This window comes from Pararge aegeria, chromosome Z, assembly GCF_905163445.1.
Source record: "Pararge aegeria chromosome Z, ilParAegt1.1, whole genome shotgun sequence".
Taxonomy (NCBI): Eukaryota; Metazoa; Arthropoda; class Insecta; order Lepidoptera; family Nymphalidae; genus Pararge; species Pararge aegeria.
In genome coordinates, this window is record NC_053208.1 from 20,423,006 (window position 1) to 20,436,040 (window position 13,035).

Here is a 13,035-nt window from a genome sequence, read left to right on the forward strand (position 1 = left end):
TTGTCAAAGTTTCCAACAACGCCATCTATTTCGAAAGCGGATTTTCTAGTTTTAGGTAACCTTTTAACTAGATGGCGCGATGAGTCTGTAAATAGCAAATATTGTACATGCGGTAGAAGCTGTAAGATTCCCGTAGAAACATCAACAATTAGCGTAAAGTTATATTGATACTGTTAATTAGCTAGTCAACACTCGAATGCCGTCTAAAGTGAAATATATGCAGGGAAATGTGGTAGAAGAATTCATGACTTTCTCAGATTGATATTATATGGCCTAGTGACAGAAGAGCTATTTGATTTTTTACGCAAAGAATCGGGCTGGCTGTTCAGAACGGAAATGCCTTATTTTAGGATAGGTTGTCCTTTGAGTTTAATATATTACAATAAAACTTAAGGCTTTATTTTACACCTTGTTACATAGTACCTAACGTAAAGATATTATGAATAAAGAGTAAACTGACTTTAAGTTACACTATGAACTAGTGGTAAGGTTTACCGCTGAGGTTTTAACGTGTTAGGGTGCAGAATTTCAAAAAAAACCTCACCTGATTGAAATTTATTACCGAGAAACACATGAGCTATCATCAATGGAATGCGGTCACGTAGCACTCATACAAACATGTTTGTATAAATCGACAATAAAATGTAAGAAAAACGCGACGTTACACAGAGATTTTCCTGCCATTTCTTCCCGCATAAATATTTTCAGAAACACCTTTACATAGTTAACATTCCGTGAGCGGAGACAGGCCTACGTGCTAAACTTAACGTTGTATACTAAATAGGGCCCAACTTCGAGATAGCTTAAGATGCTTTTCTTGAAAGCTTATATTTTTAACTTTTATCAGTGTTTATTCAGAAAAACATTACACATTTCATTCGCATCTGTTCATAATCGTTCTTTAAAATTTTGAAAAAATACTTTTTTAGACATCTGCCGAATGGCCTTTGAACAGTTTTGCGGGTGCTAAAGTAGGAAAAACAAGTGTCATTTATATGTAATATTCAAAACAACAATGTAATTTTTTTAAACGTGGTTGGTGCATCCATTAACAAACTTAGCATTTTTGCAAATGAAGCATTCCCGAGAGCACCCGATAAAAGACACCCGGAGTGGCTGGCCCCATCTTTAAACATTGCTCCGTATATGAGCTCCGCTTGAACGGAGCTTCAACACTTTGGCCACCTTTATAAGGCGACATTTACGCGTTCTTTCCGGTTTTAATTTTAAGATTAGAGGGGTTTATTAATAGAGGTCTATTTCTCTCTTTAGTCTAGAAACCTGTGCTGTCCAGCCGAGTGACGATAATGATTAGATGAATCGATATCCTTATACCGATTAGTTTAATGAATATGAAACTAAGCTCTGCAGCTTATTTTAATATTTATCAATGTTGTTAGAAAATGGGCAGGTAACTAAACTTGAAGTGGCGTCTGACCAAGAACAAGAAATGTAATTAATATTTAGTATTAAAATTTGTACTTGGTATTATTGAACCTTCTTTGCTCAGGTATTAACTCAAGGCAAATCATTTAAGCCACCATGACGCAAGCTCAAAACAATTTAGGCCGTGGCTACCTAGACTGGTTGAGAATGCATTTTAATGTTCCCACTTGCTGCAGTTGTGTACAATATAGAAAACCAAATGCCAGTTGGTTAAGTAATTCGCACCAATCCAATAAAACGAATGAATACCTGATTAGGTACTTAATTGATACCATACATAATCATAATAACCACAAGGCCATATAAAATGATAACACTGTATCATTGAGACAAAATTATTACTCATCTACAGAGTGCAGAAAAAAACCACAAGTATAGAACTTTTCAATTTAAAAAAAAGGTTTGTTTTGTACATTAAGAAATTGTGCACGTATACATTAAAAAAAAACGCTGATTCAATTAAATATATAGTGGTTATTTTAATCGAAGTTGACTTCTACCGTATTATACAATTTGTACTTATAACACCATACCAATATTATACATCACAAAAGTGTATCAGTTTAATTGTTTGTTTCTTCTCACTCAACTGCTACACCGAACTTAATATAATTTCTCACAGGGATCCTGTCCATAGGGAGGCGAAGAACACAGGGACAATTTCAATTTTAGGATATACATTTTTATGAATCTTGGTTACTGATCTAGGCTACTTTGGAGGCCAGTAAAACGAACTGTTTTCACAGGAATGAAAATAAAAACTATATAACAATATAAATAAATGCAATAAAACGCAGCATTCCTAGAACCAATGCCATCACGCTCACCTCACGTAGCACCTAGCATAATACCGTTGTTTGTGGAAGCTTGTAAGCGACTCTTTCCCTTAAGTTAAAAAAGCTTTTTAAATAGCTCTACAATTTGCGGTTTAGATAAGAAGATTAGATAAGATTAGAGATCAAAAACCGAACTGGAATCACTGACATCGTTCAAAGAGCAGCGGCCCTGAAATGAAATTGGGCGGGTCACATATGTCGAAGGGAGGACGGGCGGTGGAGCCGAGTGATTCTGGATTGGCAACCGCGCACTGGACACAGAAGCATTGGCCGACCACCAGCTCGATGGAGAGATGATATTGTAAAGGAAGTAGGGAAGAACTGGATGCAGCTAACCAGCAATAGACCGAGATGGCGTGCAAATGAAGAGGCCTTAGTCCAGCAGTGGACTGAGATAGGCTGATGATGATGATGATGACTAATTGCGCAAATTTTTAGAGTAGACACTGAACATAATATTTTTGTTAAATTATGTATAATAAAATCAGATGTCTAAATATGGAAAATCAGTAACAGCGAAATGTATAAAGTTGGTAAATCAAGGTTAGGTGGGCTTAAGGAAGAGCACGACATTAAGCGTTACGAATAAAAATATTCAGATGGATAGGGTATTTTGTGTAAGTTTAATATATTTGACTGGCATTACACGATTCATAGTCAATGATGTTAAACATCTTTCTATGAACTAATCAAATTTGTGCCTGTATCTTTGTAGCGCCCAAACATACTATGCTCATTTTTTTAAACCAATTGGCAGGTCCGTATCTAATTTTTTTTATTATTTCAAGATTTTTATTAATGTACTGGGTGATTTTAAAGGTCGACGCGATATATTTATAGATCTAAATTAGTAGCAAACTTCTTTAAAGAAGCACAACATGGGAAAGACTAGAGGTCTTGATGTTTTAGCAAATGCGGCGTATCTTGGCCACGCGAGTGGTTTAAATTATGCAATATTATTATTTATTTTCTTTAGTAATACATTCGTTCATTTATGCTTTTTGGCTGACCAGAAGTGCGATGACAACTTAACTTTTTCAATTCTGATGTCTAAATTTTCTGAAATATGCCAAATTTATGGATTTAAAAATGCATAGAAAAAATCGGCCTAAGCGCTTTACCTACAGTTCTCATAACGCCGATGCTGAAGTTAATACATGGCTTTTTTATCATGTATTTATAGGTAAAAAAAATAGGGCATATTATAAAAATAATATGCCCTATCTATTGAAACCCTACCTCGTATATCAGTACCACTCAGGTAATGGGCCCCAAACAAGGTAGAATCGGCAAATAAATTAAACTGTGTTATAAGTAGTCGGTCTGCACCAGGCACAGGGTTCCCCTTATTACCAAATTGTCCCCGAGGTTTTACGGAGGCCATTTTATGGTTCCGTAGAGGAATCATCGTTGGCCTAATGTTGGTGTAATATTTTCTCTTCTTATTGAGGTGCCTTCCCGACTAGTGAAACTTCGTATATTCCTTGTCACAGTGCTGAGCATATCAGGCTATATAGCCGAGAGAAGGAATAGAAGTATTGATCAACCAGCCTTGGCGGTCTTTAACGATTATTATCATAATATGTTAATGATAATAACTGGGAACGAGGCACAGGGTTTGACTCCGCCAGTTTATTAAGTTTGGGCTGGTACTGGAAACTTCTAAACGAAAATAATCATTAGGTAACCAGGTATGAACTACCCCCTTTCTTTAAAAAAATAATAAAACTAGGAATCATTTTAGGCCAAGCCAAGCTGCGGTGTACAAATGCGTCCTTAGAGGAGTCCAAAATTGCGTCCAGCGTGTAACCAATGACAAAAAAGCGCGCGTTTAGAGGCTCACAGGACGCAAATTTGAACGAACCGGAGGTGTGGAACTTTATTTGCTTGTATGAGAACCCCTCAAATTGGTTTATATTTTTTGGCCCCATACATCTATATATATAAAATGTTAAGTTGGTTTGTGTACGCTTCAGAAACTCAAAAAGTTTTGCACCAATCGAGATGAAATTTTAGCATGATATAATACGCAACAAGGTTTGTTTTTATCTATTTTTCATCAAAAATATCAACCATTCAATCACAATGTGCCACAGCAAAGTGTGGCAGGGTACAGCCAGTAAATTATATTCACGCATTTGCCTTTTTTAAAATTAGAATCTATATATATAGTTCTCTAGTTAACTCGCTCAAAGATAGCTACGGGACCCTTCGTTACAAAACCGCGTACTACTTGATAAATTTTTAGTCCATTTAACATGATTAGTCTTTGGGCCAATAACATTGATTGCTTCAACTAATTTATAATATAACCTTATAATTTTTGACTCGGAAAAGAGAAGGCTTAAAACCTCCTACCTTTTTTTAAAGGTTTTATGCCGATTTGGAGACTTCAGCCGTGGCTAGTACCTCCCTACTACTTCGTATCAATACGAGGGTAGGGGCTAGATATAATTTTATTATAACGGAAAAGAATGGTGTGCGTCCTTCATCTTTAAAATCCATGACCAGCTCACTTCAGGACACCAGCCTTCTCCCAAAATTAGAAGAATTTCATATAAACATGTAAAAATTAAATTAAATATAGAATAATCAATGTTTCGGAATTCATATTTAAAAAAATTAAGGCATTCCTAGGCACGCACGTCTTCCAAAATTCACTCTCAAACAATAATGCAAAAAAAATCATTAATATTTTTAGCGCATTTATATAATAAGCCTTTTAATAAAAAAGTTTTGAGTTTGACTTTCTTCTTCTTCTTTTGATTTATGGCTTTTCGTAGTGCCAAAACAGCACAATGTACTTTGCCAGTGTCAAGTAGCTTAGAAAAGGCACGAACTAGAGTCGTCAGTAAAGAAAAAGAAATGTCTATTTCATAACTTCGACCTGCAATAGTAGTTGTTAGTGAAATGAACTAAGTACGCATGAATTTAGAGTTTGACTTTGGTATAGATAGGATAAACAGATGTTAAGTGGCAAAGGAGGCTCGTTGTGTCATTTAACCTTAATGTGAAATGAATTCTGTGATGCCATCGACAATTCTACATCTATACTTATAACAAAACTGTAACTGGAAGATTTCTGCACACATAATAAACTTATAATAAAACTGTAACTCGAAGATTTCTGTACATTTAATATCTTTTGAAAATTTTGACCGGGGGATGCTTTATAATCGATACTGAGTCCAAAACAGATTTATATTTAATTTTTGTCTGGCTGTCTGCCTGTCTGTCCGGGTAAAACGTGAAAACTATGGAACGGATTTAAATATTTTTTTTTATAGTGGTAGCTGATATTCCGGGTACTTTTTATCCTTATAAACATTAACTTTCCTCCGGGAAATAAGATGAAAACTTTTATCAATTTTACTTCATAGCTCCGTTAAATTTGAACCGATTTTAATTTTATTTGAAAGTGTATACGGTCAAGCATGTGTTGTCTAATTTTAATGAAGATCTGATGAATATTGTCGGAGATCAAGGACATAATTCTTCACAGATAACAAGACGTAAGGCATATGGGACAACGATCGAGTGCATGCGTACCATCCTACTTATATTATAAATGCGAAAGTTTGTATGTATGTATGTATCAACTAAAATAGTGACAACTTACTAACTCAGGATACCACGTTAAATAATAGTAGGTACATAGCTAGCCACGATGATTATGATGTTAGCATCTGATCTATTCCAGCTTCTCGATTGACTCATACGCGGACCAAGTCGCGATGGTCCGCTAGTACTTAAATAAACTAACAATTGCTTTAGTATTTATGTTCTCTTTCCAATTGCATTAACAAGTGTGATGTCAGTGACACAGAATCAGGGCCCTGATTATGAGAATGGAGACAACCGCTCGGTGGGGTCGCGACTGTTTAAGTTTACCAAACACACAATATAACAATGGACGATCTAAATTTATAAAGACCAACCCGTCAAAGTGAGACGGGTCTTTATCAGGCGGAGATATTTATTTGTATATCGTTAGTGAAAGGAAACGACACAATAGTAATTTATAAAATATGCAAATCATGTGTATTATTAGGTGACAAGATAGAAAAAAAATCCTATGTTATATTATGCATCTGGATTCCGGTTTAAATAGGGCATTAACTTGCACTTTTACTTACCGTATTACGTATAACTTTTATTTACTTATTACCGGCCCTAGGGTTTAAGCCATAGTCCGCCTCGCTGGCCAGTTCGGCATTGGTCGACTTCACGCGCCTTGAAGAAAATTATGAAGAGAGAGAACTCTCAGGCGTACAGGTTTCGATGTCCTTCACCGTTAAAGCAAGTGACATGTATAAATTAAACAAAATCAATCAATACGCTTTATCAATTTGAACGTTTAATCATCATTATGACATATTCATTATTAACGTCCCACTGTTCACCCACACTCATTAGGGAGCAATAATTTGGAGCTAACAACCCTATGAAGCTCCAATGCGGGTTGTAATTCTTTCCGAGAGATGGAGTTTGGAGTAACTGATGATGCTAGTTCAACTAATGCAAATAAACGCCCTGCTTATCGACAGTGCCTGTATCTGTATGACCAGAGAGACCAGCTGCATGGTGGTCGTACATTTCTAATTCTATTGAATGAAGAAAAAATACAGAATACACTGCAGCTTGAGTCTGTTTCAATGCAGGTATTCTAACCGAACCAAAACCTGTTTAAAATTTGCAATTTTGCCACGGTTGTGCAGTTCTAATGCTGATCGTGTATGTAGATCTTAAGTTTTGAATAAAATGGACGCTCAGCTTTAAGTAGCGAGTGCGCAAAAATAGCTTCTGGAGGCACTCTCGTTGGCTGCTCTCTGTCATGCTAATAGCATCTTCCCCCTGTGGTTAATCTCTCGTGAACCCTACTGGGTCGTTTGACAAATATTACAATGGATGTAAATGCACCCATTACCATTATAATATCAGCGTTTGTAAATTTCCCATTTTTTTTCGATGTTGTTATTTAATATAAGGAGCGGTGAGCCTAGTGGTTAACACTTCGGCTTCTCTTTGGGGGAGGGGCAGGTTCGATCCCCACGCACCTCTAACTTCAGAGTTATGTTTCAGGGTTTAAATATCAAGTCACAGGGAAGGAAAATATCGCAAACTGTATGCATGTGAGTACTTTATAATGTTCTCAAAGGTGTGTGAAATGTACCAATATGTAACTGGCCAGCGTGTGGAATTACAACCTATACACTTCTGATACTGATTACGGTGACCCTTGACCTATAGTGGGTAGCCATTATCTGTTCGCTAGTGTTAGAGCTAAGAAGTTTTGACATGAAGGCTCTCGAAAATGGCTTTAAGACAAAAGTTTATACTCTTCTTTAGTAACAGACATAATATCATCTATAGATATGATGTGTCATTGAATTCTCTTAGCTTTCTGAGTATTATAAGTAATGACTACTAAGACACCGGGAGGTATCTTACCTTAGTTATTATCATGAGCTTTAAAGAGCAATATGACAACCAATCCAAAAAGGCGTCCTTGGTAACACTTTCTGTGTTATTCAGAGTCGGGTTTCATTATTTTATTTGTTTCTTTATCTTGTTTACTTATTTGACAGATTATGATAGTATATTTTTTATCCATTCGAAATCGGCCCCAAATGTAAACGACTGCTATTTGCTACCTACTGATGTTAGCAGTTTAAATCGAGGGCCCTTCATACTTTAAAGGCGTCGATAAACCTCTTTGCACCAAACATGACGCCAGTGACAAAGGGCCATGAATATTAAATAGTCGGTATCTTGTCAGATCAATTACCTCATGATCAGGACTTGTTACTGAAGTGAATTAGGCATGTACGAGTATGCACTGAGGAGGTCGCAGTTCACCTAGTTTTCAAGTTAATGTGCTACGTACTATCTTATAAACCTACGGCAGGATTATACATTTATCAGTAGGAACATATTTGTTTTTATGCCAATTAATCTGAGCCAATCAAGGATTACTAAACTTCTAATTTACCGTCGTGGACTAGCTGTTTTCCGCGAAATTCGGAGAATTCGCCTATAAAAGTCTAATCGAAAACGGTATATTTTGCGAAGGTTTCTTAGAAGCATCGCGTTCTGCTTTCCTTTGTTACAAGAATGAAAAATGAATGTTAATTTTAAATTGTTGATGTTGGAAAAGAGCAACTCTTGAGTTCTTTTGAGCTTTTTCTCGGTAGAATCTGCGCTTCGCACCTCTGGAACTACAACCTTGACCAACCAGACTTGAGATTTCAAAAGAGCATATAGAGTCACCCTACTTACATAAATGAATATTGAGTTTAGAAGATTTGCTCGGAAAACAAGTTCGGCACACGAAATACAACATTTTAAAAAAATGTACTAATGTAAAATCATTTGAGCTTTAATTATTTATGCATATAGTTTTAACAGTAAAACTCAACCCGAAAATCGAACCGAAAAATATCCATAGCGAAGCATGACTAGACCAAAGCGGCAGTTAGATACTCACATATAGAAACAAATTAAAATGTTAGTAATAAACAATCTGTTAGCAGTGGGCTATTAATTATTGTTTTTGCTGGCGGAACGGCAGTCTGATTATGGCCCGCCCCTTGATGTCCGAATAGCGAAACATATAGAGTTGAACTGATAGAAATATTTTTTACTATACTTACAAACAGTGGCGTGCATAGAGGGTATGCACAGGGTATCATGATGATATAAAATGAAGAATGTCACAAGTACGAGTTATAAATACTTTTTATAACTCTTGCGATGTTATATATACATATATTTAAGCTTTTTATAACTCTTAAAAAGCTTAAACGGAGAGAAAAGAACGGAGTTCATTTATGAGGCTCAGGCTGAATATAATAATATTTATAACTTGATCCCAAGTAGTTTTAGATTTGCTATTGAAAGTAATATGCCACAGATAAGATACAGCCTAAGAAGAAAGAGCTTTGCCAAACGCTGGCCCAAAGAGATTTTGGAGGGCAAAATTGACGTCACAAAAAAATACACTATCTAATAATTTCTAGTTATTGATCAATTGAAACGTTGGTTAGTTAGGTCTTTCGTACCAGTACTTCTTTTGTTTCAGTCAAGATGCTCTCAGAACCGAATAAAAAAAATTTCGAAGAATCGTCGCTTTTCGAAAAGAACGTCCAACCCTCTTACTTGGTTACTGATTCAGATTGATATTGTATACGTAACACAAAAATTATATAACATTGAAACTGAATACATAACAGGATTTGTCTTGAAAAAATCTACATTCATTCATTTTTAAAACAACAAGTCTGTCCTTCTCCGGTTTGGAGGCTGCAGATTCTACCGAGAAGATACTCAGCAATTGTTTTTGTCAAAATGTACGTCATAAAATGCATTTTATGCTTAGTTAAGATTTTAATATAGTATATAATCAGAGGCCTGTCTAAACTTTCTAAAGCGCATGATACCAAACAATCTGCACAGTGAAATGACCGAACAAAATAATTGAACACGCCTTTTGAACCCTACATTAAAACACAAAACACACAGTCGCTGGGGCGAAGATGGTTCGCGATGTAAGTGATTGCGGAATTTTGCTCCATTGTTCTTGAATGCACCTGTAGATATCACTACCTTGTATTGAGCACGGTTATCGGGTTACTTTTAAACCTACTTTGTAATTAATGTAGCCCAACAATCTAAACAAAGGGAACATAATATCTTTATGTTTATATATAATAGGTACAGATCAGGTTGTACCTTTGTACCTTTTCGGACTTCGGTCGAAAATTATCTGAGATTGCACTCGCCACTTGGTCCTTTATTCGCGCAAGAATGTCAGTCAGTCGACTTTTATGAAGTGATTATGGGATTGTTTTCTTTCAAATGAACTGATAAAAAATTACCGTCCCCGCTCTACCTTCACCTCACTCCTGCGACTGTGTGTTTCATGTTTATTTGTAGTGAACAATATCAATTATCTTCAAACTTAATGTGTGAAATTGTCTTAACCGAAGAGATGAAAGTCGAAACATTTTATGAAGGTAATTTTGCCAGCTTTTTAAATACAAGTAATGCCAAATTCTTCATAACAAGTTGTTTACCAGTTTAAAAAATAAGCAGATCGAGACAGTGCCTTGAACCACAATTCTGAAACACTTTCTTCGACAGCCGTCAGAACCTCGTTACTCGTTTGTAACCGATCTATAAAATTGTCTCATTTCTATATGATTTAATTCAGCTCAGCCGAAATAGGGTTCAAGTCAACCAACTTATCTATGGTTAAACCCATGGAAGCTTGGTATTCACCCCGTAGACAAAGTATCGTGCACATCAATAAAAAGTTTTTACCGAACTGTAAAGTTGGTCCAATTTTTCTCATACTGCAACCTCGTTGGTTTTATAGAGTCCAAGAACCACCTTTTGATTGAAAAGGTAATTTTTAAACCTTATAACTTCGCACCATCGCAAATCTATCAGCTTTCGTTCAAAATGCTAAGATGAGGAATATAAATATAAAAAAAAATAGTACTTACGGTAGATGAGGTTTTGTGCTCGCACGATTGATATGATCGCGAGAAGGGACACCAAGGTCCCTCTATGTATGATCATTTTAATCACTTTGTTGTCGCATTTATTTCGTTTTTACCAGGTCGGGTTCTGAACAAAGTAATTATCAGATTGTAATGTAACAATCCCCCAATCACTTGCGACGGTTCCCACACACTCCACACGACTTTATGTGATTCTGCAGTTGAAATCGCTATAAGCTGGATAGTGTATTGATAAAGGTAAACGACAAAACGGGCGGAACGTGTAAATATAGCATTTTAAAGGCTTTTATGTTTAATCAAGGGGAGCTAGTCAGGCTGAATTTGTCATCACAGGCGGCTCGTGATTTTTTATTTGCCAACTTGTGTATCCATCTAATGTAATGGCTGCAAGATCAACCAACAAAAGTCTTGTAAATAGATGCCTAGACCTTATGTTTTCGAGGACTAAATTACAATTCATTTTAAATTTCAATCGGCTTTTAAGTGTTTAATTTCAAGCGACTTTTACGATTTTCTTGTAAGACTGAACTAAATGAGATGTCTTTAATAACTTTAATGACCGAAATCTAGGTTGTCAGAATGTTTAACAAGATTTCAATAGCATCGCTGTAAATAAACCTACGATCATTGATCACATGTAGCTGATGTTTACGTCAATCGCGCCGCAGGCACGCCGCAGAATGGAAAAATAGGGTTCCGCAGTAAAGAAAGGAAAACAAGTTGTAAAATTTGCATTTAAGATGTTGGTAAAGTATTAAACAAAAGAAGCCCATTCGAAGTCCTGACTGATTTTCAGGGCGGCGAGTTCGCCCGGCATCTAATCTAACATTTCTAAGTTATGTGCGTTTCAAGCAATTAAATATCACTTGCTTTAACGGTGAAGGAAAACATCGTGAGGAAACCAACATTTCTGTTATTTTAAATATAATTTGCAAAAATATAACAATATGAGAGCTGCTTACAACGTTAGCACTATAAGATAATCTAATATCGGAGAGTTGTTTCTGTTGAATAGTTCTAAAACATAAACCTATCATCCACCTAGAATTAAGAAGTATTTTTATAATTCTTATCAGAATAAATATTTAAAAGGTCTGTGGTATTTAAGTTAGATAAACTTTTTCATTAAAGTTAATAATTTAGAACTTTAGCTTGAACGTTATCGACGATGATCTGTTACTAAAACGTGCCAGAAACATAGCGCACGGCGACGCGCGAGAATAACTAAGTGTACGAAGTAGCAGGCATCCGCTAGTACGTACACACACACGATACAAATGTTTTAAACAAATAGACAGGACTGCTTATTTACATAGCTCACTGGATTTTATAATAATCTATAAATAACTAGCCCACCCGGCGGACTTGGTTCCGCCTAACAGGCATTATTAAGCAGTTTTAGGATATTAATATAAATTCAAAATTATTATCTTCATTTTATTATTACGATAAAAATATAAATAAATATTAATTAAAAAAATAAGTAAACCTAGGTAGAATATTTCACACTAGGCACTCTGATCACTTAAATAAGTAATGCACCGTTGCTGCACATATTATGTATTCATTATTTTTCTTTGTATCTATGTCACTTTTGCCGCCAAATTGTGACGTGACGTGACAACGTCTTATAATTCGTTGGAACCGGCTGCACGCACGAAAAAACATGACGTATGCGGCGTTAACTCGCTTTGAGGCGTTCCATTCTAGGCGCTCCATTCGAGAGCGCGGAACGAGCGACAAAGAACCTTCGCGTTCGACATCTGTCTCTCTCCTACTTGAGTCAGCGATGCGTCCGCGTGGACAGCTTCTATACAATAATACATTTACATGTTTTCGGCAAGGATGAAGTGCAGTGAAAAGTGAATGTGGTGTCAATGGTTTATAGCAACGATAATATCTATCAAACAAATAAAATTAAAATTTTCTTGTGAGAAATGCAACCATTCCATCAGTATTTTCTTACGACGTTGTCACATTCAACTATCTATAGTAAGCCGACTTTACAGACAACCAATTTTTATTTATAATTTTACTATATGTTTATGTGGTGTACAATAAAAGTGTATTCATTCATTCATTCACTCTTCTTTAAGAATAGTGACCTCAATTTTAAAAGAAAAAGAAGACTTCAATTTTGAAAAAAAAGTTTCGTCATGTAATTTTATTGTAATAAGAGGACATTATACGAGTAGAATACCTTGCTGAGATATTGTGGTAACGGATTT

At 35.8% G+C, this 13,035-nt stretch overlaps 1 protein-coding gene across 14 annotated transcripts in view; it reads right to left on the reverse strand.

Moving 5' to 3' along the window:
* The window catches only part of LOC120636036 (basement membrane-specific heparan sulfate proteoglycan core protein-like), a 223,810-nt gene that overhangs the window by 61,102 nt on the left and 149,673 nt on the right, over positions 1 to 13,035 (reverse strand). The window contains exon 2 of one of the 14 annotated variants that reach the window (XM_039907296.1): positions 10,790 to 10,913. The exons of the other annotated variants lie outside the window; for them this stretch is intronic. Within the exon in view, the coding sequence (XP_039763230.1) occupies positions 10,790 to 10,865 (76 nt within the window). The 5' untranslated portion in view covers positions 10,866 to 10,913. The remainder of the gene's footprint in view (positions 1 to 10,789; positions 10,914 to 13,035) is intronic. 14 annotated transcript variants of the gene reach the window in all.